This window comes from Ammospiza nelsoni, chromosome 14, assembly GCF_027579445.1.
Source record: "Ammospiza nelsoni isolate bAmmNel1 chromosome 14, bAmmNel1.pri, whole genome shotgun sequence".
Classification (NCBI taxonomy): domain Eukaryota; kingdom Metazoa; phylum Chordata; class Aves; order Passeriformes; family Passerellidae; genus Ammospiza; species Ammospiza nelsoni.
Genome location: NC_080646.1, coordinates 15,997,779 through 16,021,955, shown reverse-complemented (window position 1 = coordinate 16,021,955; position 24,177 = coordinate 15,997,779). Strand labels below are relative to the sequence as shown.

At 40.1% G+C, this 24,177-nt stretch overlaps 1 protein-coding gene across 1 annotated transcript in view; it reads left to right on the top strand.

Annotated features, from left to right (window-relative positions):
• ETFA (electron transfer flavoprotein subunit alpha) overlaps nt 1–24,177 on the top strand; it is a 29,606-nt gene that overhangs the window by 1,404 nt on the left and 4,025 nt on the right. The window contains exons 2-10 of the mRNA XM_059482595.1: nt 4,286–4,435; nt 6,239–6,320; nt 6,428–6,510; nt 7,972–8,071; nt 9,264–9,374; nt 11,046–11,147; nt 11,943–12,011; nt 12,999–13,081; nt 23,793–23,858. Of these exons, the coding sequence (XP_059338578.1) occupies nt 4,286–4,435; nt 6,239–6,320; nt 6,428–6,510; nt 7,972–8,071; nt 9,264–9,374; nt 11,046–11,147; nt 11,943–12,011; nt 12,999–13,081; nt 23,793–23,858 (846 nt within the window). The remainder of the gene's footprint in view (nt 1–4,285; nt 4,436–6,238; nt 6,321–6,427; nt 6,511–7,971; nt 8,072–9,263; nt 9,375–11,045; nt 11,148–11,942; nt 12,012–12,998; nt 13,082–23,792; nt 23,859–24,177) is intronic.

The window sequence follows — 24,177 nt, the reverse complement described above, 5'->3', positions numbered from 1 at the left end:
CAGCTCAATGGTGAGTGTAGTTAAGAGAAAAAGATGAGAGAAACCTGTGAAGTATGAGCAGGAAGGAAAGTTTAATTTCTCTGCAACTTAAAGATAGGAGTACTGAGGAGCAATGAGACTGCAAGTGCACAAAAACATGGTGTAGAGGTGGGAATAAGCGATTTAGGGACTTCCCTGTGTTGAAACACAGTGTTGTATTTCAAAATAGCTTTGTTGATTTTTATTATTGGTTTGCAAGGGGTGTATTTGGAAAAGTTTATTGTGTATTTCATCTTTCTCTTGCTGCTTCAATCCCTTTGTAATATTAAATCTTTATTATGATTGCCAAATCCTTTTTGCAAAGTGGTTTTATTTTTTTATCGTTGTTCTTTGCTGCAGTTATAGCTCCTTTTTAATTCAGATGCCTTTAGTGTTTCCTGGAGTTATAGAGCTGTCTTTTACACCTCAGGTTATGTAAGTATATGCTTGAGTTTCCTTCTCTCTCTGAGTTTTCCAGATTTATTTAGTTAAAGTTTTACAGCTACAGGATTGTGTCTCAATAGAATTAGGCATTGCTTTGTGGTTTAGGAATGTGGCCTTTATCTTTAGTAATACTCCATTTCCTAGTTTCTGGAGTTCTTTCTTGGGAAGTTTGCCCTGTGTTAATTGGTTCTCCATGAGATCCACAATTCCTAATAAGCAGTTTTAAAATTTTAGGTTCTGGCCAGTTTGCTTTTACAGCTAAGAAAATCAACTCTAGAGACACCTTTTAGGTCTGGTTGTTTAGGTGCTCTGCCTTGTGAATGTCTGTTTTGGTTTTGTTCCTGTAACTTCCAGTGGCTCTCCTAAAGAGAAACAACCTTCATTTTCCCACGTGAAGTTTCTAGCACCCTGTGTCTTATTGATGCATACTTGGAGCATGGGGCCATGTAGAATTCACCTGCTGCATCTCTGGCATTCCTTGGAACAACTTTTTGGCTGACTCATCTCATGTTGCTGTGCCTGCCACATGCTTCGGCTGGAGCTGCTTTCCCAATCCCGGTGTTGTTAATGAGTGTCCTTGGAGCAGGCTGCCAGCAGAGGCCACGGCTGCTGCACACCCATCTCACAAAGCAGCAAGCACAGATTTACCACACCTCCTTCTGGGTTTTCCAGCTCTTGATGCAGCTGGTTTTTTAGCATACAAGCAGCAAATCTGTGTGTAAGAGGTGCTGGGCACATGTGCTGTTCAGGTGGCCTGTGTGTGTGTGCTGGCAGACCAAGAGATGCTCAGTTTGCAGTGGCTTTGTGTGGAGAGCAGATCCCCTGTGCCCATTCAGTGGGTCCTGGATGTGTGTGCTGTTGGCTTCACTGTGCACCTGTTCTGGGTGTGCCCACATTGCTGATGTTCCACTGTGGCAGTAGCAGGGACCAATATCTGGTATTTTGTCTGCAGTCTAGAAATCCACATATTGTACTTGGAGTTTTTTGTGCTCTGGTTGGGAAATATTGATGGATTCCTCGGTGGGGAACAATACAGTGCTTTGGGGAGACAATCAGTGCAGTGAATCTGTGGCTATTTTGCAAGTGGATTAATTGATCACTACTGCACATCTGAGTTAATCTTAGCAACTTTTAAACATCTGGAAATCAGAGGCCATGTTGGCTCTGCATTAAATATTGGGAGGGAAGGGGAAGTTGGAAATTCTGGGTGGTTTTCATTCACAAATGTTAGTTTTGGTATCAACTGAGTCACTGTCCAGAGTTCCACCAGAGAGGAGGTGCAGATGTTTCTGCTGTAGAGGAAACATAAGGTGTGTAGCTGTGATTTGTACTTAAACCTGAGGAAAAGAAACTTCTCAGTTCTACCTCCCTTTTGCTGGGGTGTCATTACCTGCTGTCATGCTGCAGAAGCTACTCAGGTGCCCAAGCTGGTGGGATGTTTATCTGGAGGTGATTTCTGTGGGTAGTCTCATTTTCCAGAGCTTGGTTTTCACCAGGAACCTTCTGTGGCACAAGCACTGAGTGCTGTTCCTTCTTAAGGCATTGTTTTCAACAGTTTGATCTGTGTGTCTTATTTGTTGTGCTTTCCTTTCTTGCCGCCAGCTGGTTTATTCTCTACCTTCCTGTTTTATTTAGGCCTCCTAGGTAGGCATCCTGCCCAAGAGCAGCAGTGATGTCAGTGAAGTGATGGGCTGTTCTCCCACACGTGCAGTAACTTCATCAAAATACCCACTTGTCCTATCACTGACTCATTGCAGCTTCTTCGTTTTCAGGACCATATGACTGGATGAATTACCCTCTGGTTTTACTGCAGATTCTTTATTATAATGAACAAAAGTCAGTTTGGTTTGGTTTTGTTTATAGAGAAAATTATTTAATGTGTCCCAGTATGTAAAATTCAGACTCACATAGAAATCTCATTTGTCATCTAGATTTTTACTCATAATATATAATGTGACTTTAAATTTATTTTGAATCTGGTCTTGTCTTTATGTTCAGAAGTGTCATCCATGAAGTGACCTTTTGGAGTGCATATTGTGTATAGTCCTACAAATATAAAATGTAGGATTATTGGTTTAGAAATAATACCTGATTAATGCTGTAATAGCCTGCTTAAGCAATTTTCATTGCTCATTTTTAGTTAAAAACCAATTATTTCTCAGTTTATTCTAGAATGGTTTGACAGAATGATGGTGCTGATGCAGTGCTTATTAGGGAAAAAATGATAATATAGGCAGAAATAAGTGTATGTTTAAAATGCCTCTGTCTCCATTTGAAAATATGAAAACTTGAGGATTTTCCAGGAGTATGGTCCATTTTACCTCATGGCACAACTGTAAATCATTGGAGAGCGGGCTTTTTGCCACAAAGGCATGGATTTATTCTTCAAATGGTGACTAAAATTTCATAACTTTTATTGCAGGTGATGTGTGAAACACAATCAAAAATACAGCATCTGATCTATAGTGGCAGTAAATATTTTGTTATTGGCAATTGGTTTCAAAGGAGCTTAGACTATTTAATGACAGCAAGCCATAAGCATTATGCTTAACCTTAAGCATAAGAGATTAAATGCAGGGCACTTCTACAAGAATCCTTGTTGTTTTAATCAAAAGGACAAATTATGATCCAGGTTCTGCAAAAACTTATCTTGGTATTTTTTTATTTGTGCACTGTGATTAGCTTCAGGGAAGTCCTTGAGATTTGCTTTCTGTGTTTGAAATTCAGTGTGTTGGTAGGCTTTGTGGGGTTGAAGTCCAGATGCAAATTTTAGCCTCTCATATTTTCTGAAGCTTTTTATATTTGAAGTTGTAGCAAGTGAGTGTTTGGCATGAGGGGACATGGGGTTGGAATGTAAATTTAAAAAAGTAATGTTTGGCTGTGTGGCTTCAGCATTGTGTTTGTTCCTTGGTTATATTGATGAATTTACTTGGCTTTGTGTGTGTTCCATCCTACACAGTCTTCAGTTGGGCTTTCTGTAGGGTAAACAAACACTTGAGGGACAATTTTCCTGTTCCTATCCAAAATGTTTTCCCTTCTCTAGTATTAGTCTTTTCACACCTGAATATTAGAGAGGAAGGTCCCAGAATTTAGAATATTTTGGTTTGGTTTTGTGACAGTTTTTGCCTTTTTTTGTTTCTTTCATTTTTGCTTTAGAAGGTCAGATTTGTGTATGGATGGTGAATTGGTCAGAGCTGTTATTTAAGGACCATTAAATTGTGGTGGTAGAATAAGTGCGCAGATGTTTTGAAGGAAAAGAGGGAAAAGTGAACCTGATGCCTGTAAAGATTTCTCCTAGTGTGTTTTCAGGCTGTCAGCTGCTGCTGCTTAATTTTCATTCAGCCACGGCATAAAATTTTACCTCTAAATATAAAAGTGGGTTCTGTAGCTAGATTTTGTTTAAAACTTATAATAAAACGCTGCCAGAGAACCACCCTAGAAAACCAAGTAAATATTTATTTGCAACTGTTTATTTCCTTGTCTAATCCTCACTCTTTAAGGCACTTGGTTAAGTTGATCAACTGAGCTTGAATGTAATGTGTTAAAATGTTTTTCTTAATTTTGTTCAGTATTTTCCCATGGAGTTTCAGTTTAAGCACAACATGTTACAGACAGGCTGAAGCCCAGCAGATTTGTCTTTTCCTTTTTGTATCACCCTATGGATTCTCTTTACTTAATAAAAATTATCTAGAATGAGCCTGGCAGTGTTTTGTGACTTGTATGAGTGATGGATTTCTGTGAAGCCCAGAGGAGCAGGTTTTTATTTCAATGCCAGGTTTCCCACTGGTTTTATTTCAATGCAAGTTTCTCCCTCACTTTGCAGGCGTCGGTGCTGCGGAGGTCGAAGAGCACCTTGGTGGTGGCAGAGCATAACAATGAGTCCCTCTCAGGCATCACCCTCAACACCATCACTGCAGCAAAGAGCCTGGGAGGGGAGGTGTCCTGCCTGGTGGCTGGTACCAGCTGTGACAAGGTAGGAAATGCTATTTTCATATCAATGAAATAAAGAATGCAGTGAAACAACACTTGGCAGCATCTCGGGCAGCCTGAAAAATAATCTGTAGTCAGGAGAAACCGTGCCAGGAGTTGCTAATCTGCCAGAAAAGTCCTGCACTTGGAACTGCTTCTCTTCTAAAGAGAAAATATGGATATAGATTTCATTTCACAGGGGACGGTATCAATAATGGGTGTTACATGCTTGAGCAAGCAAATTTTTATGGGACTAGAGGACAATTAACTTTTAAAACAAGATATATCTCTGTAAAGTTTAAATGACAAATACTGCAGTGCTAAGAATTTGGAAAGAAGCTTTTGCTTGTTTAAATGGAAACCAGCAGAAGTGAAACAGCAGTGATAAATTGGGCTTTTGAGCAAGTTGCTAATTTCAGAATTTCAGGTTGCAAATACTCTCTGCACAACTTGCGATGTGCAGAGAGTGTTTGCAACCTGAAATTGTTGTGCAGAGAGTGTTTGCAACCTGAAATTGTGAAATTAGAGCTTCTTGACTTCATCACACAGCTCATGTATGTAAAAAGTTCCTTGTACATTAGCTGTGCATTTTTAGTGTAATTTTGATGTGCCAATTCTAGAGACAATATAGTTAGTACATTAGTGGCACTTTTATTCCAACATCACTTTGTGTTGTGTGAACAGGAGAAGCACAAAAAGCTATGCCTAATATTTACATACTGTTTATGCACTGTTACTTTGAAAGCAACATGTAGTATCTCATGAAGAAGGCATACTTAGAGCAGCTTATTCACACATAGGTGGAGAAACCTTAGTAGCTATTCAGGTGTTTGAGGTGGACATGAAGCAAATATTTATTTAAATCAAGAAAATTAAAAAGAAAAAAAGGACATAATTGCCTGACATGTGTGTCTTTAATTTTCCTTTTTCTATGCACGTGCACAGGACAAAAATGATTGTGAATGTTTTGTTTGTTTGTTTTAATGCTAAATATATGGAGTCTGTGTGTTATGGTGGGAAAAAGTATTTTATAAAAAATGAAGGTTTAGAGATTTTTATTTAAGAGCCAGATACTCTGCAGCAGCTACTAGGGATTTTTTTTCTTTATTTCCTTTTGTTAATTTTTGAGGGTAAACTGATACTCATCAAACTCAGTAAAACTACTCTGTTCCTGAACGATGCATGTGGTCTCCAGACCTTGCTGTCAGTCCTCTTCTCTCTGATCTGTAGTAACCCTTTTATCATTTGAACTTCACTTGTGCCAATTCAAACGAAAAAAATGCATAAATATAAATTGAAAATACACATTGCTTCAGTGGGCAAAAAGTCAGATGCAAACAAAGGGTTGCTCCTAGAATTTGGACAAAAATCATAGCAGCATTGTACATTTGTATTTGTTTGTGTGGTAGATACTGACTGAACTTAAAGTAGGATTTGTTTCTTGGTGATTGTGTTGGAATACAGAGCAGTAATCCTCAAGTGTGGCTGTTGTTGGCTGCTCTAAGAAATGCTGGGATTGCTGTGGAGCCCTGCATGCAGGAGGCAAGGTTCAGGCAAGTTTTCCTGAGGCTGATTTACTCCGTAGTTCTCTGATTCACAAATTCATTTTCATTATCCCATAAGGAGCTGTGCTGTGGATCAGAAGACCTGCATTTTATTCTGTTCAGGTCTGTTCTGATTTTGAAATTCATGTGCTTTTGGTTCTGGTTTTATGAATCTGTAGGCTATGAGCAGCGGGGACTCCCTAGTTATATGTTTGTGGTGCCTGTTAAAACACAAACTAATAATAATTCACTTGTAATCACAGGTAGCATCAGAGCTCAGCAAAGTGCAGGGTGTTGCAAAAGTTCTCGTGGCTCAGCATGATGTGTACAAGGGATTTCTAGCAGGTGAGAGTTGTTCTTACCTATTCACAAAAGAAATTTATTGATGCATTTGTGTTTGTGATTGAAAATAAGATGGTTGTAAATTCTGAGCAATGTATTTTTATTCTCAGAGGAGCTGACTCCCTTGATTGTGGAAACTCATAAAAAATTCAATTACACCCACATTTGTGCCGGAGCATCTGCCTTTGGGAAGGTGAGTAGATCAAAGAGCATCAAAAAGTTTTTGTAGAAAAGAGACAGACAATGCTGTATGTAAGAGTGTGAATCAAAGGCCTGAGAGAGATCAGCCATGGACAGTTCTGCATTTGCAAACTATTTTACAGTAGTTTGCTTAAGAAGTCATTAGTTAGATTTCATGATTCAAGTTTGAGTTCTTTTATGATCTGATGTGAAAAAAATAGTGTAGAAGAAATGATCTGTGGTAACCTGCCAATCCTATGGACACAAGGCAAAATGTGCAATAAGGCGAACCAGATTAAGTGATCTGAAAGCATGAAAATTGTTAGGAAAATCACACCAAATTGGGATGAAAAATCTGTTATTTGCATGTTGAAATGAGAGTGAGCAAACCTATTGGAAGCAAACTTTTTTTTGCAGTGGGATTTGCATCTGTGGTAGAAGTTATGTGCATTAAAATGTCTGTAAACATACATAAATAACGCAGAGCTAAGTTCCAGCCAGGATGGTTTGTAATGAAAATACAATTTTTATTTTTCAAAACTTTTTTTAAAATTGTGTTTATAAGTACATGGAGAAGCTCAGTACTAAGAATCTGGGCAGCATTGTGGTGCAGTAAATTAGAAGGAAGGGATCCTTCAGAAATCGTGCCGCTGTAGGACGGGCAGACATTGGCCTTCCATCTGCCTGCTTTCACTTCCAATCAATAGCAATCCATATGCTTGTGTTTTTGCTAGGAGAAATTAAGCCTTAGGTTTTAAATTTTTTTTTCTTTTTTTTTCTTTTTTTTTTTAACTGCAGTGTCATAGGAGTTAATGGCTTTTGCTTTAAAGCTTACACTGCCATTTTTGAGTGCTTCATGTGAGTGAAGATTTCAGACCTGGGCCTTTTTTTCTTGTACCAGATTAGGAGGCAGACAAAAAGCAAATAATCATCTTATCATTGATTTCTTCATAATTTCTGATGCTCTTTTTATCCTTTTTCCCACTCCTAAAGGTGCTAAGTAATTTTCTAGAGTAAGTTTTGGAGCAAGAGAATATGTACTTTAATATTAAATTTAATTTTTTTTTTTCTGGAGGGAAGAGTGCAGGGTTTTTTTCCTATAATTTCTGGCATCTAACTTCCAAAAGCACCATTTTTTTTCTTTGAAGTGCCAAGAGCTCAACAATCTATAACTGTCAATTTTCTGAGTAAGTGGCATCTATATTCAGTTTTAGAATATTTGAAGCAAATAAGTCTCCTAATTTAAGATATTGAATTATGGGTTTACTTACAGTAAGTCTCATAAAATGTCTAATGCTATTACAGTAATGGGGTTTTATTTGGCTGCTAAGGCTACATGAGTAGCCCTTCAAAAATCTTAATTCTATATGTCTCAGAGACAGCCTTATATGAAATCAGGTCAGCAGTGTTCTTTTACTGACTGTGTACATTTTAGTTAGCTTACTTTGCTAACTTTTCATCTCTTAATTTCTAGAATCTTATTCCCAGAGTGGCTGGCAAGCTTGATGTTGCCCCTGTTTCTGACATTATTGAAATTAAGTCCCCAGATACTTTTGTGAGAACTATCTATGCAGGTGGGTAATCACAAAAGCTGTGTGGTATTTGTCCAGTGAAGAATCCAGTAGTGCTAATTTTTCTACATGACCCTAATGTTAAAACCTTGGAATATGATAGGAATTTTCCCTTTACAATCTCAGTTGCTGTGATTCATAAAAAATGAAGCCTGGGGATGGACAGGATGCTCCCTGTGTGAGAAAGGAGGTAATTCCAAGGGCTTTGGTGGAAGCATGTCAGACCCATGTCTGTCACCCTAAGGAACAGAATTTGGTTCCATCCTTTCCATGTGCTGTGTTTGTTAATACCCTTCTGATCAGGTTCTGGACAGCATAAGACATAGGTTAATTGTCCAGCTTTATTTAATAGGACTTGCATTAGCTCTGATTTAAGATACCACAGGGTTATTTTTTCTAATTACGAAGACATTGAGTGAATTATTTCTAATATTTAATTACCTTAATTTGTAATTATTTTTTCAGTCTTGTTTCTTTAATGCTTGGCTGACACTGTTTTATTTTAGATATTAGCTCATTAGCTTGTGTTTCTTAATTTTACTGTAAAGTTGTACCACATGTACCAGCAGGGTATTATATTTTGAGTTATGGTCCTGGAATGTGGTTTAGTGCTGCACTTTAAGTTACTTTCCAGTAATTCACAGTTTCAATATGACTTTGTTTGTGAATAGCTGAATGTTTATGAATGTTGCAGCTAGTTTTCTTTTAGCATTCCCTGCAGCCTCCAGTGTGAAGTATTGTATTATATTATAGAGAGAAACACAGTCCCACAGATGGGGGAGGCCTTATTGTCTTCAGTTCTGATGAATTCATGCAACAGGATAAAAGATCTACTTTGAGTTATAGACATTCTTTATGTGTAAGAATGGCATTTTCAAAGTTGTTTTTTTCATCCCTTCTGAAATTTAAAATCTCATTCATAAGAGATGGTTTGAATGCTTTGTATCCTTTAAAAATAGAGGATTTGTATTCATACTTTAGAAACACGGGGCTAAAACATCAGTTAAAGTATTTTTAATCTCTGTTTATAAAGTGCTAAGTTTTAGTCATCTAAAACTGCATTTTTGGGAAGTACCTTGCTGGATGTTGCATATTCCAGTACAACTGCTAATGTGGTTTTGATATTAATTTTGGGTTTTTTTTAAAAGCACAATGTGTCTGATAATATTTAAATTTTTAATGTCCCTTTTTTTAGGAAATATTATTTGCACTGTGCAGTGTGATGAAGCAGTCAAAGTGTTTACTGTACGGGGAACTTCATTTGAGGCTGCACCAGCGAGTGGGGGCAGTGCCAGTGTAGAAAAGTGTGAGTATTGGTTCTGGGGTGCTGTTGTTTTGTTTAATAGAGTTAGTTTTGCTCACTGCCTGCTGATGTTTTGTAGAAGGATTTGTCAAAGCAAAGTGATTGTCATCATGTAAGCTTTATATTTCTAATTACAGGTGCTTGCACTTTTTTAGTGATGTCTGATAAGAGAAGATAGAGATTATGTGCACAGTTACTTCCTTTTCTTTGACCAGAAAGGGAGATGATCTGTGCTGAAATCCATGCTTGTTCCACTCGTTGCCTAAATGTCTGCCACTGCAGTCTTGAAACTAAGGAAGGACACAGCTGTTTGAATAACCAGATTGGTTTTCAAAACAAGACTGAGAAAAAATAGAAGTTTTGGTTTAATCATATTGCAATTGAGATAAGTCATTACATCATCAAGCTAAATTAGTGGCAGTTTAAATTGATTTGAGAATACAGAGTTTTAGATCAGTTTTAACTGTATCAGTTCAATTTACAATTTAATGAAGCCAGTGTAGCTCAGATAATTGAGAAATCCAGTCAAGAATGACAAAGTGGTTGAGGTTGGAAGGGATCTCTAGAGATCATCTAGTCCAGCCCCATGGAGCAGGTTGCCCAGGACTGTGTCCAGTCAGGCTTTGAGAATGTCCACAGGTGGAGACTTCACAACTACTCTGGCTAACCTGTTCCATTTTTGTGACCTCTGCTGTTTTTCACTGTGGGCCTTAGTCCCTGCCTGTGACCCATCCTGTATTTCCTAACATCTGTGGTTGGCAGGAGTCAAATGTTCCTGAATGAGCGTGTTGCACTGTTGGTGTTGCCTGATTGACTTGTCTGCCTGTGATAGTGAGGCTCACACTTGTGCTGGGTTGGTATCAGTGTGGGGCACCTGTAGAGCAGAATTCCTTGTGCTGCAGTTTGTACTGTAGTTCCCTGAACACAGCAGAATCCCTCATGGTGCAGTTTGTACTGTAGTTCCCTGAACACAGCAGAATCCCTCATGCTGCAGTTTGTACTGTAGTTCCCTGAACACAGCAGAATCCCTCATGGTGCAGTTTGTACTGTAGTTCCCTGAACACAGCAGAATCCCTCATGGTGCAGTTTGTACTGTAGTTCCCTGAACACAGCAGAATCCCTCATGGTGCAGTTTGTACTGTAGTTCCCTGAACACAGCAGAATCCCTCATGGTGCAGTTTGTACTGTAGTTCCCTGAACACAGCAGAATCCCTCATGGTGCAGTTTGTACTGTAGTTCCCTGAACACAGCAGAATCCCTCATGGTGCAGTTTGTACTGTAGTTCCCTGAACACAGCAGAATCCCTCATGGTGCAGTTGGTACTGTAGTTCCCTGAACACAGCAGAATCCCTCATGGTGCAGTTTGTACTGTAGTTCCCTGAACACAGCAGAATCCCTCATGGTGCAGTTGGTACTGTAGTTCCCTGAACATGACAGAATTCCTTGTGGTGCAGTTGGTACTGTAGTTCCCTGAACACAGCTGGTGAACGAGGCTCGTTCCTCAGTGCCAGCAGCAACTGCAAAAGCTCACAGCAGAATTGGTTCTAGAATGAACTCTGAATTGAGCTTGAGCTTAGGTTTCAGTTTGAAAACACAAGCTTGAGCTCAGGTTGCAGCTTGCAAACCCATGCTTTCTCCTTTTCCTTGTGGGGTTTGCTGCTGTGGTGGATGCAGTGACGCCCCCGCCGCCCGTGGGGATGTCGGAGTGGATTGAGCAGAAGCTGACGAAGAGCGACCGGCCGGAGCTCACCAGTGCCAAGGTGGTTGTGTCAGGGGGTGAGTGATCACAGAGAAACTGGCTGATGCTGCACTGCACTAATGGGACCTCTTGGTAAATCATGTCTGTAATGGGATATATTAGGAAAAAAAAAGAAATTATGATGTAATTCTCAAATATTCCATGGGAGCTACTGGGGAAGCACCCAACATGTATATTGTGTAAAGAGGTAATACATGAGTTTAGCATATGCTGGGAGGCTTTGTTAGAACATTTTCATATTTGATGAGCCTCTTTAAAATTTTAGCAATATCAATTGTTTTTTAGATGGAAATTTATCATGTTTTATCATGTTTCAAAATTACTGCTGATCATTTCAGTCAGTCTGAACATTATTATGTAATGACCTTAATGATTTAAAAACCTGTATTGATTGTATTCTGCTCCTTAGGTATCAAGTGATGGTCTGTGATTTTTACTATATACCTACAGCTAAAATGATGTCTTACTAATCCCACTACAGTGTTTTGTTCCTGAAGCCAGCAGAGGGAGCACAAATTAGTTTAAAAAATTCTGTTTCCCTGGTTTTGGAGAATGACCTTGATGGTGCTGTGTGCAGGAAGTAAACAAGACAGAGTGGTGTTGGTTTATACATATGAAATATTAATGGCAAAGAAAAAAGCTAAATGTCCAGATATTAAATACTGGTTAGTAATGTATCCAGAAATACCCTGTGCAGCCATAACTTTGAGTCTTTACAAACGCTAATACTCATACAGAAAGTTTACATAGGCAAAAAAAATTAAAGCACCATGTTCTTCTTTCTTGATCTTCTTTTGTTCTTAACTTTTAAGGGAGGGGCTTGAAGAGTGGTGAAAACTTTAAGTTGTTGTATGAACTTGCGGATCAGTTGAATGCTGCAGGTAAACTTGTTTTCCTCCTTATTTTTTTTAACCCTGTTTATTATATTTAAACAGGTCACATTAAAACCAGAATTCATCTTAAGTCTTTTATTTTCATGTCTCTATCAAATGGTTAAAATGCTCTTAGTTTAGTAATAGATAAAGTTTTGTCAATAATACTTAAATGCCTGTGTATGAAGCAAAATATTAACCTGTAATATTCCCTGTGCTTCTAAAATCTCCAGAACAGAAGCTTGCAAACAAAAAGTGAAGCAGTCTTAGCTCATTTTGAAGAGCTGATACTCTCTGCATACATCCTTTTCTAGTGCTTCTATACAGAATTCCACTCACATTGTTGTAGTTTGAGTGGCTCTGCCCTTTTGCTGTGCTTTTGTATTAACAGGAGAAAATCAACTATATACAATGTCTCAGTGAAGTTTTTTCTATAAAGGCTGGGGAAGAAGGAGAAACTGTGTGCTCTAATGTTTTAGTTCCATTAATTTCAGCATTCACATGATTGGCTTGTTTTTAAAGTGGTGTTTTTGCTAACTAAATGTCCATATGGCATTTCTGAGTTTACTATATTTTTTTTTACCATGCCTGATTTTTGAGGTTCACAGCAATACAAGTTAGCACATATGTTACATTCGGACTTGAAGGAACATTTTGGGAAGGCATTTATGGGAAAATCTTCTTTTGACAAAGGAACAAGAAAAAAAATCATGGAAATATGCCAGATTGAAATCCTTGGTTTAAATATATGGCCCTTTGGTGCCGGGAGTAGGGATTTCCTGTTGCTTATGAAGTGCATTAGCACTTAGTATTTGGAGGTTTTTAACTAGTGGTATAGAGAGGGATTACCGTAAGAGCTTTTAAGAGGGAAGTTTTTAAATATGTGCCCTTAAGAGTGTGGGACTCTTCAGTAAAATACATGGGCTTTTATGGTGATATAAATTTGGCTTGCAAGTATTTTAAAAGAAAACATTGAAAATATTTTCTTTCAACTAGTTGGAGCTTCCCGTGCAGCTGTTGATGCTGGCTTTGTTCCTAATGACTTGCAGGTCGGACAGACGGGCAAAATAGTAGCACCAGTAAGTATGGAAATATCTCTCATCCTAGGGCTGGGATAGTTTCTAGCCTGCATTTTCCTTCAGAGCAAGCACTTAGAGATGAGCTGAGTCTTAATTCCAGGCCTGACAGGAGCATCAGTGTGCCTGCTGTGATGCTGTCACTCGACGATGCGCTTACAAAATGACAGAAGCAAGCTTGGATGAAACCTCTGCTTTGGGTGAATGGGATGTGTTCTAACACAGCTTTGTCAGGGGTTTGCATGCTGCATTCTTTCATAGCTGCCTGAACCTTCCTTAGCTTCCTAGCAGCTGGCATTGATATGCTAAGAGATGTCATTACTGATGTAAACTCAAAATTACATCAATCCGTGGCTTGATCTCTTGCAATTGTGTGTTCTGGGTTTTTTCAGGTGATGATTATTAAAAAACTTTTAGTAACTGTCACTGAATTATTGCAGTACAGTCAAAGCAAAATTTTTGTGAGAAATGAAAGTGCAAGAAATTTAAGAGAGGAATAATCTGCAGATTGGCTGCTGTAGAGTGGAATACCAAGGACGTACTCTGAGCGGCTCAGTACTGGGCAATAACATGCTGCACATATTTTTCTGCTATTTCTGCATCCCTGTATCACAGGGAACTGATTTCTGTGTCTTTTTGTGTCTGTGTGGACCTTTCTGTCCCGAAGTCTGAGACTTCTTTTATTGTTCTTTATGACCTGAGGACATGCAAGGAAAGCTGCAGCCAGATGAGGCACATTTGAGTGTTTGTGAACAGGAAGGTACAATTGTAGCACATTTGAGTGTTTGTGAACAGGAAGGTACAATTGTAGCACATTTGAGTGTTTGTGAACAGGAAGGTACAATTGTAGCACATTTGAGTGTTTGTGAACAGGAAGGTACAATTGTAGCTCACCTGGTGGGGCAGAGCCCACATGAGATGTGATGGTCTGTCAGGGGTACCCTGAGCTCCTTTACTGGAGTAAAGGTTTTGCCTCTCAGTAAACAGCTCTTTGTGTATGACACAGAAGGCACCCAGGAGCAGCTTTTTACTTGTTAGTGCCTTAATGAGACCAGAAGGGCAGAGTGAGCTGAAACTTAGTAGGAAAACTCATCGTATTTCAATTGCTGCATTTACCAAATCATAACCATTTAAATAATACTAAAAAGCCATGCATGTTCAGAGCCTTGATAGCATCCTGAAATGTTTTGCCTTTGCCATTGCTGCAAATTTAAGCGAACCATGACCATTATTTTTCTAGTAATAAATCCAGCAGGATAGAGTAATACTTCGATGTCAAAGACAGGAAATTGTGATTCTGTCGTCAGCTCTGTCTGCTGGATTTTCTTGATTTTCATGGAACAAGATGTTCCATGCTTCTGATTTCTTCTGTCTTGAGTTGTGGATAGGGATGTTTGCTACTTTTTTTGAAGTCCTCATCAGAGGCCATCTGATGATGACCCTGTGGGCTTGAGTTGAGCTATTTCCAGACATGCTAATGTGTAAACCTGTAAATCTATGTGATAACCAACTGCTACTAAACACTCCTTCTGAGAAGTAGGCCTATTGATAAGACTAAGGTAATTCCAAAATCTTGAAAGCAGTGATATTAACCTCTGCTGTGTAAGGAAATTGGGAGGTTCTGTGGGTTACAAATGCAACCCCAACTCTGTCTGCTTACCAGGGTATAAGCTAAGTGTCATTTAAGTGTGTATTTTGAAAGGGCATGAGATGGGACTAACTATCCTTAGTTCTTCTCTACCTAAATATCCATTAATGAGGTGGAGAATATGAATTTGAAGACAGCTCAGCTCTGGTTTGTGTATTAAAGCTCAACAATGGACATTCTTTCCAGAGTCAAGGGCATATAAACAATTATGTTGAAACAAAAAAGGCTGGTTTTTGATGATGATACAATGCTGTATTTTGCCACAGATGGCACATAGCAACATGTGAGCGTAGTAAGAACATAAAGCCACATCATAGGATCACATCAGTGTTGTCATTGTCCTCTTCTAGAGGATTGTTAAATAGCCTTTAGTCAGGAGTAATGGATGAATGTTAAACTCTGGTGTCATAAATGATCTGAACTGACACACTTGTGTGGTGCTCTGTTTGTCTGCAGGCTGATGCATTTTTCTCTCATTTCACTTCTTAACAAGTGTTTGTTAAAAAGTGAGTTGTGCTGAGTACTGGAAATTACATGCCTCTTCTTTGAAATTTCAGATATTTAGTGTGAATCTTCAAATACATGCAAGGATAGCATTCAGTGCCTTAGAAATATAGAAAATATGGAATGTTAATTGTAATGGAAGTGCAAATTGAATTGATATTAAGTCCACAGAGTTGCTGACTAGAGATTTGAATTTTTCTGTGTGTTGGGTAGGCACCTTAAATGTGAAGCAGTTGAAAGCTGCAAATTTTTAATTTAACATTCCTAATTCTACTTCACCATCTTTTTGGTACTTCAGCTAGAAGTGGAAAATAGAGTTGACTTGAAGAGCTGAGCTCTTTTGGTCAGGTCAGGATGACACTGGCTATTTTAGCAGTTCTCAGAAGATGCTTTCTCCCTGTGTGAGCTGTGCTCGGTATCGGTTCAGGGAGAGCTTGTGATATTCTGATACCCTGTCTGGGGAATTGCAAGGCAGGTTTGGACGCTGGGCAGGCAGCTGAGAGCTGAGTTTTGTGCTCAGTTCTGAGCTGACATGGTGTGTGCCCTCTGGGTGTGTGGGTTTTAAGCAGGGGAAGAGTCTTGGATCCAAGAAGCTCTGGAGTCTGAGGCACGCTTGTTCTCCTGTGCAGCTTCTGCTGGGAAAGTATCTCAGAGTGTGCTCTTGCACTCTATTAATAGCCTGCCCAGTCTCAGTGGAGGAGTGGAATGCATTGTTTTCCAGGACTCTGGAACTGGGTCAGTTTGAGACTGCAGAGGGACAAGGGTTAGTTCCAAGCTCAGCAAGAGGGGAGGTGCTTCTGCTGCTCTTTCTTTGTGCCTGCTGGGGTGGCTGTGCTCATCCCTGGGTGAGAACATATCACAACTGCCTGAGAGGGCTGCTTGTGCCTTCAGCTGTGCATCTGGGGAAGCAAGGGTGGTCTTGGTCATTGCTCCTTTGTAATTCTGTGACTGGCTTCAGTTTTTGAGAGTAGAGCCCAGACAGTGCCTCACAGAACCCAGGAACTCACAGGCACAGCAGCTTTGCAAATGGCTGAGGTGTCAGTACACAAACACTGCCACTCCAGGAGCAATGGAGTTCATTTCACTGAGGTGATGGGAGAATGCAGTTAATTAAAGAGCACAGATTTCACCTTGTATCTGTTTGAGCCCTGCTTCTACACAGCACATCTGCTCTTCCAAAGTAGCCTTGGACTGTTAAACTTCAAGGTTTTGTTCATGTTGGTGTTTATGCATATTGTTGGGTTTTGATTGGATCTTTGGCAATTTTTCTTTTGTACAGTTTTAGTCCAGCTGTTAAAATATTCAGTGTATTATTTTTGTTTCTGCTAGTACCTTTTTTTTAACCTCTTGCTTTCAGGTGATTGCAGTTCCTATTTGAACATTATGTCTTATGAAAGAGAAGGCTGATTTGTATTATTTGATGAGATGGAAGGAAATTTTTAGACATTAGTGGATATATTAAAATATAAAATGTTTTCTTCCTAATTAAAAAAAGCAATTTAGTATATTCCGTGTCTTTAATCAGTGACAGCCATTTTAGCATATTTTTTACAATTAGAAGCCAGTTTTTCCCACTATTTTTTATATGCAGAAAAATGAAATTTGATTCTCAGGTTTAGTACTGTATGTTATTTTCTGTTTAAGGAAAAAGCACTTGTAAGAATGTTAAAATTAGCTGGTTTTGGATAAAAATATCCTTCCTATTAGTGTTTACTACTAAATGCTAGTTAAGTATATCCAGTTAGAAAATATTAAATTTCTTACAGAAATCAAGCCTACCACCTCAGAGTAACTGCTAGTTTTAGATAAGAAATTTCAAATAGTCAGGGGTGTCACTTTCCACAGTAAAAATCTTCCCAGTGCTTTCACTCATGTTCATAAAGAAAGAAACAAGAACAAAACAGGTGTGGAGAAGAAAGAAAGAAAGTAAAAAGTGGGTTTTTTTCAGTTATTTAAAACTTGGAAATGGAACAAGAATGCTTCATTTATTAGTTCAGTATTAGCTTTTCTTACCCAAGGCGTAATTAGCAAGACACTTGTTGTGCAGCATCCATGATGCAGGTGGGGAATCATGCCCTGCAGTGCCCCTGCAGCTGTCCCTGAATGCCCAAACTGTTCCATGCTTTCCTAGGCTTTCCCTTGCAGCCTATTCTAATGAATTATATTCTTCCCTTGGGTTTTGAAGGAAGGTGGGCTTGTACTGGGATTATCTCACACTCAGCTTCTTGTCCCCAGAGAACAGCCAGAACCTCAGTGACACTGAGAGGTGCTTTTCTTGGCAAGTGTGTGTGTATTTTGTTATCCTCTGCCCTTGTGAAGGATCAGCTGCTGCCTGAAAGGTGTCCTTCTAATTTAATCTCTGCAGAGTTTAAATCTTCACTCTTCTAAAATTGGTGCTCTTTCAGGGTCTAACTCTAGAACTGCCTTAGTTTCTGCTGTAGGATTTCCTAGCTAGCAAAACTACTTTCTTTTTTAAATTTTATTTTTGTATTTTAAGGTGTTCAGTTGCTGCTGTCTTGTTACTTTCAACATTGGGTAGAAAACACTAATAGATGGCAAGAAACTGAGATGGAAAACTCAGGAAGGCCCAAGTTAGGAAATATGTGATGTAGCAATAATTGCCACTGGATGAAATGCTTGCGCTAGAATGTGGCATGATGCACAGAAGGTGGGTGCATGCACTGAGAAAGCTCCTGTGGGCAGGGTAGAGGGGAGCTCAGTGTGGGTGTGATGTGATGGCCAGGAGGAAACTGCTTGGCTTCATGGTGGAAGAGCTCTCTGGCTGTAAGAGATGGAAGGAACTTCACAAGGGAGGCAGTTTACAGCTGTCAGGAATTGACAGGAGTAATGAGAGGAAAAGAGGCATGTGAGAGCTGCAGCTTCAGGTGGGACACTGAGGAGTGAGATGTTGGTTCACTGGAAAGGCACCAAAGCTGTGTAAGAATGCTGGAATTCTTGTTCCATCCTTCTAGAAGAGGATGGGATCCTTTCTGAGCCTCTCTGTGCCCCCTTGAGCATCCCTTTCACTGTAGTGAGTTGCTTTTTAGCACTTAGTAGTCATCTTGCTTTGGGAGGAGCAGGTAGGGAGAGGCACAGTATCACATCATTGACATCATTCCTGTATTTTCTGTTTCTTTGTAATAAGTGAATGCTAACTGTCCTTGAGTGTTAATTCCTTCCCAGCATTTTCTTAGGGATCCTTTGCTTGTTCAGATTAGCTTATCTGCTGTTTCCCTTCACTCTCTTGTGAGGAAGCATAAGGAAAGTGAAACAAGGCATATTTTATTCTAGTATTTTTCTTTTTTTTGTTCTCTGGCCCTTACCTAAAATTACTAACAACAGAACAAACTAATTCGTTCCCTTGGCATCATGAGAATTGTCACTTCTCTTGTCTGGATTGTACTTTCTTAAAAAAATGTTCTACTCTTTGATAAGATCTTAATTTCTTCCTCATTTGTTGCACATACAAGGGAATATTGAGATAGCAAAGTTTCTCTCTTCAAAAGCATGGTACATCATTTCTGCTCTCTTCAGCTTTGTAGGAATGTGTTATTTGTCCATCAGGTTTGTGGGTGTTATTAACAGCCCAGCAGGTGCACTTTGCATGGTATAAATGGCTGGGGCTCTTAGGTAGGTGGCAGATGGGAATAGCATTGGGAAAACCAACTGTGCTTGGGAAATTGTTTTTGGAATATCTCCTCTGATAATTCTCTGTTGTTGAAAAGTAGCTTTATGGTGGCAAACTTTAGAGAGCTGTTTGTATGCAGCTGGGACTGAATTTACAGACTGTCTTTCTCTGACTTGCTAAAAAGCTAAGGATTGACAACCCCTTTCATCCTGCATTATCCAGTGTAGCTTTTAACTCCAAGAAAACTATGTTCACAAATTGATGCTCTGCTCCTTTGGGGTTGGTGCAGAAACATTAAATTGTACTAAAATATTCATATGTGAGTGCATTTAGCTGAAAGCAATTGATGTGCTTTTCCCTGGAGAGAGAGGGAAAAAAATGCTGTATGGCCCTGCACTCCAGCAGACACCCTAGCCATGCTTAAGAGTAATTACACAGCTTGGCTGATCAAAGGTTCTTAAAGTGAAAAAGAAGCTGCAGTTGGGCTCTGGTTTAGTGATGTGTGCTTCCTGCATGGACTGCCTTCAGCTGCACGTCCTGTGTGAGGTACAGTGTAGCAGGCATGAACTACTGTCAAGCCAGAAAATATTTTATTGGCCAAATAGCTTGTAATTGGAAGGAATCTCTTGTACAAAGCCATTTTGATCACAAAGATTTCTTTCTAATTTCATTGTCCTTTCACTCTTGCAAAGAAAATAAAATATCTGAGCTGCCTTTAAAAACAGTGTGTATGCCAGAGGGGTTTATTAAAATGGCCTGTTTAAAAGCATGCCATTGGTAGGATGATAAATTGGTGTGTGTTGGAGGTTTTCAGCATAATTCAAAAATTGTCATAAAAATCAATGGCAGTTGACAACATGCTTGCAAAGGAGCTACCTCAGCTTATGGGCACCTGTGGCTGCCCTGTGGGCTCTCACAGCACCATTCAGGGGCTCTGGAGTTGAAATAAAAACTGTTCTTGTAGTTCTCTTAAGCAAATGTCCCTTACCTGCCCCAAGGCAGCCTAAGGCATATTTAAATATTCTCATAAGTATAAATGAAATAGTATCATATGCCACAAATTATTCTATAAATAATTGCAAGACTCTGTATGCACAGGAAAATAACTGCATTGGTATTTTGGTAATTGCAGTCATCCACATGCAGCACTCCTGTGCATTTGTCCAAACAGCAAGTAACTGGCTGTATGGATTTGGGGCCAGGTGTGCAGATTGGTGCATGTGAAATCTGCCAGTGAATAAATTGGCTATGTCTGAGGCAGAAATAGAGTTTAGGAAATAGCCAAGGAGGATTTTTTTTTCATTTTAATGATTAGCATGTAATGACTCTAAGACATACTACAGCGATTTCTGTTGGAAAAATATAAGTCTAGGTGAATACTTTAACTAGCAACTGAGAAAGTGGATTTTTGATTTGGAATCTTGACTTTGAATAGGATCAGTTTGGGAGTTGGAGTTGTGGGGGTTTTAGGGTGGTTGTGATGCAAGTCTGTGGTTATAAACTTGGAGGTCTGGGTGAGGGTCCTGCCTGGCACCAGCACTGTGCAGGACGTGTGGCAGGGCAGATAAAGCCCCTTGGCCACTGGGCTGGCAGAGACACCTTGGGCTGCTGCTGTGCCCTTGGGAGAAGCCTCGTGGGTGCTTCCCATCTCCTGATGTACTGAGCCCTCCCAGCAGCACATCTGGAGTGTTTGGTACCTGCCCATGGTGCCTCCCTGTGCTCTGCTCTGCAGAGTCCTGCCTGTTTGGTGCATTCAGTGTCCTGTGCACTGTGTTCCCTCCATCTGCTCTTCCTTGCCACCAGCTCTCTTCTCTGGTGTCCTTTCCCTGTGCTGATGTCTGCCAGCAACTTCATAAAAATATTTGTGGCATGGCTGTGATGTTTGTACAGTATTTCCTGTGTGAAATGAAGTTCCTGAGAGCCAAGGCAATTTTCTAAGCTGATGTCATGTCCATATACCACCAAAACGTTTACTTCCTTGACTTCAGTTGCTTTTGGCACTTCATGTGTTCAGAGTGCTGTGAAGCCTTTGCTCTGGAATATGTGTGTGCTGTTTTGCTGCCTGTTCTCGTGTGGTACAGTGCTGGCAGCAGCCCTTCAGTGGAAATCTGCCTGTGCCCAGCTCTAGGGAGTTGAGAAATGCTGCTCCATGGCCTGGACTTTGCTCTAAGTGCCTCTAACTGGGGGCTGTGCCTGGCAGCAGTAATTAGAGCAACTTCCAGGGTTCCAAAAAGCGGGAACTTGACGTTGGTGTAAAGCCGTATCTGGCCCATGAGAGGTGTGACCCAGCCTTGGGTTCATCTGCTCTGTGCCTTGCTGGGTGTCCTGCCCAGAGGAGCTCCTTGCAGAGCCTGTCCTGTGCTGCCCTGTGTGTGCTGCTGAAACTGCATTACAGTGAAGGGCTTTTAGCATGGCAGAGCCCTGGGGTACCCTCTGCAAGTGACCCTGCCCTGGGGTACCCTGCTCCTTTCTGCTTCCCTTTCTCACCGGGGAACTTTGACACAGCAATGACAGGACTCAGCAAAAGGCCTGACAGAAGTTACTGATTTCAGGGAAAGCATCACCACAAGGTTGTTACTCTGAAAAGAAATAAAGATTTGAATTTCTCAATGCTTTATGTCATCTCTGGATGACCAGCTGAATTCTCCTCAGGACAGCAGTGAACAATCCTGAAGCTTTATCATTTAGACATTGTGGGTCCTTTGGGTCCCTCCTACTGAACTGCAGAATAGATTAAGATTTAAGCAGTCCTGTCCCTTTGACAGCACAGAAGTGTTGCTAAGAACCTGCTGTCCTGTGTGCTCTCTGTGAAAACATTGCTGAGGTGATCTCCTGTCAGGGTTGGAGCTGCCTGGCAGCACCACTTGTCTGAACCAGGGAGCCCAGAGCACATAACCTGCAAGGCCATGGCCTAGATGCATAATAAGTGCTTTTAGACAAGCCTGGTGATTTACAAATGTCCTTTTAATGAAACATCCTTGTCTTTCCTAGATATTTTAATAGAATATATTCATCGGCATCTGGCTCCTGGTTAGCTGGATTCTTTCCAAAGATTGAACTTCACAATGTTAAGCAGACTGATAAGAGTATCTGGTAGTCTGGATGACTGGCACTTAATGAATTGCTCTAAAAAAAAAATCAAATTACAGTAATGTGTCTTTAAAAAGAGCTTGTATTAAAGACAGCATGATGTTAGAATAATTTCTCCTGTAACATCTGTTCTTTTATTTGGTATAATTAAAATATTGCATTCTTACCATAAGTTCTAATGTGGACATATTAGGTTACATTGCAGCTGTGGTTAAAATGGATTGACCTCCAATAGTAATCCACTTGGTAAAAGCCTGCTGAGGCCAAGGAGTTTCTGAGTGTGTTCACCAGCTGTGTGGTTTTGTGGAAGGACATGGACTGGATTCCATGATTCAAAGGAAGCCTTTTTGATAGGAAATACTTTATTTCTGCTTTATTCCCCCTCCCTTATTTCTGCTTTATTCCCCCTCCCCTTCAGTTTTTACACTAGAGAGTTTTTAAAAAAAATACAGAAGAACTTCATAAATTTCATTTATCTATTCCTATTTAAAAAACCATTGTGAGCAGAATCTGTGGTTGGAGAAACAAAATAAAGCATTTTTTCTTTAATTGCTGTAATGTCTTTGAGCCCTGTATGGCAGAAGCCTCTGTGGGTCTGTGTGTGAACACCTTGGTTTGCCACTCCTGTGCAGCTCTGAGCATGTCCCACAGCTGGGCTTGGCTCTGCCATGCTAAAAGCCATTTAACTGTAAGGCAGTTGGAGCTGCACAGTGCTAAGATTGGTTTTGATCCTCTTACCCTCCCTGTGGCCCCCCAATATTATTTATTGAGTTAAATCAGATTTATATTTTCTTAGATAAGGAATACCCTTGGTATTTTTAAAAGAGAAATTATGTTAGTATTTGGGGCTGTGTCTTTTCTAAGCACGTGTGACGTACCACTTTTTGACTGCTTTTGGTAGGTGAGCCCCTAACTAAATTTAGGTGTTAATTTTCTGTTATTGAATGAGTTGGTGAAAAGTACTTAGTTTTCTTCTGTAATATTAGTTAGCTGAAGAGTCCAGCTCTGACTGGAAGAACTGCCAGGGCCCTGAAATACCCTTGGTTTTGGGTGGATGATGGAATGGATGGGTTTGGGTGGGTGACAGAATGGATGACTTCCAGCCCAAGGAGAGGTAATAGTTTTCAGCTGTGAATGAAACAGCTGACACAGATTTATTTACCTATAAATTGCAATCTCTTTTGACTGTAAGGCTCTTTGGAGATAAAAGTGGAAGCCCCAAAGTGCAGGGGTGTTGGTGTAGCTGGTGTGCCTTGTGTACCCATCCTGTGTGGGAGTGGGCAGTGGGTGGGGAAGGGAGGCTTTGGGAGGGCTGGGTGAGGAACACAAAGTGCAGGTAGGCATGGACAGGGCACCAGCCCTCTGGGGTTCCTCAGAGGTTCATCCTGCTCTAAAGGGAATCTTTCAAAGGCCTCACACCTCGTTTCACCTTTGAGCATTCTGTCTGAGGTAAAGGCTCTGAGGGGCTTTGAAGAGCCCTGCTTTGCTCTTCAGGCAGCTGCATTACCCATCTGTAGGTTCTCTTCCCTAATATTTGCACTGGGAATCTCCAGGGTGGTGGAGAACATGGATTGCCCTGGTCTTTAGCTGAGCATGGTGGATGTTTTTGATGCAGACTTTGTTTATTTTTTTTCCCTAATCTATCTGTGCTCCTTTGGGATTCTCCTTTTGCAGTCACATTGCATGCCCAGGTGGGGAAGGGAACCAACCATCAGCTGCCTTTAGTACTGGAAACTACTGTAATGTAAAAACTGCTGCATGTAATTGATTTGATTAAGGTTTGTGAGAACTTAGTGAGACTGTGGTATGGAGCTGAAATATGTCTGTCTCTTGTTTTTTCTCAGGAACTTTACATTGCTGTGGGAATATCTGGAGCAATCCAACACTTGGCTGGAATGAAAGACAGCAAGGTATGTGAAGGTGGATGTACTAGAAGAGATTTTTGAGGAGGGAAGTGAGCTGACTCCCTTGCTTTTACATCAGTGCTTTAGATGGTTTTGGTATTCCTGCTGCTTTAAAACACTCTTTGACAAAATGCTACTGTGGCAAAACATCTCGTGCAGCAGCAAAACCTTTGCACTACAACCCACAGTGATCAGTGGAAGCAGCTAATTGACTTTGTTTAAAAAAACTCACCCAAAGCACAAATGCCTGAATTCTATACAATAGTTCCATTTGCCTTAATTCCAGACTATGACATATTAATTCATGCATAACAATGCACAATTT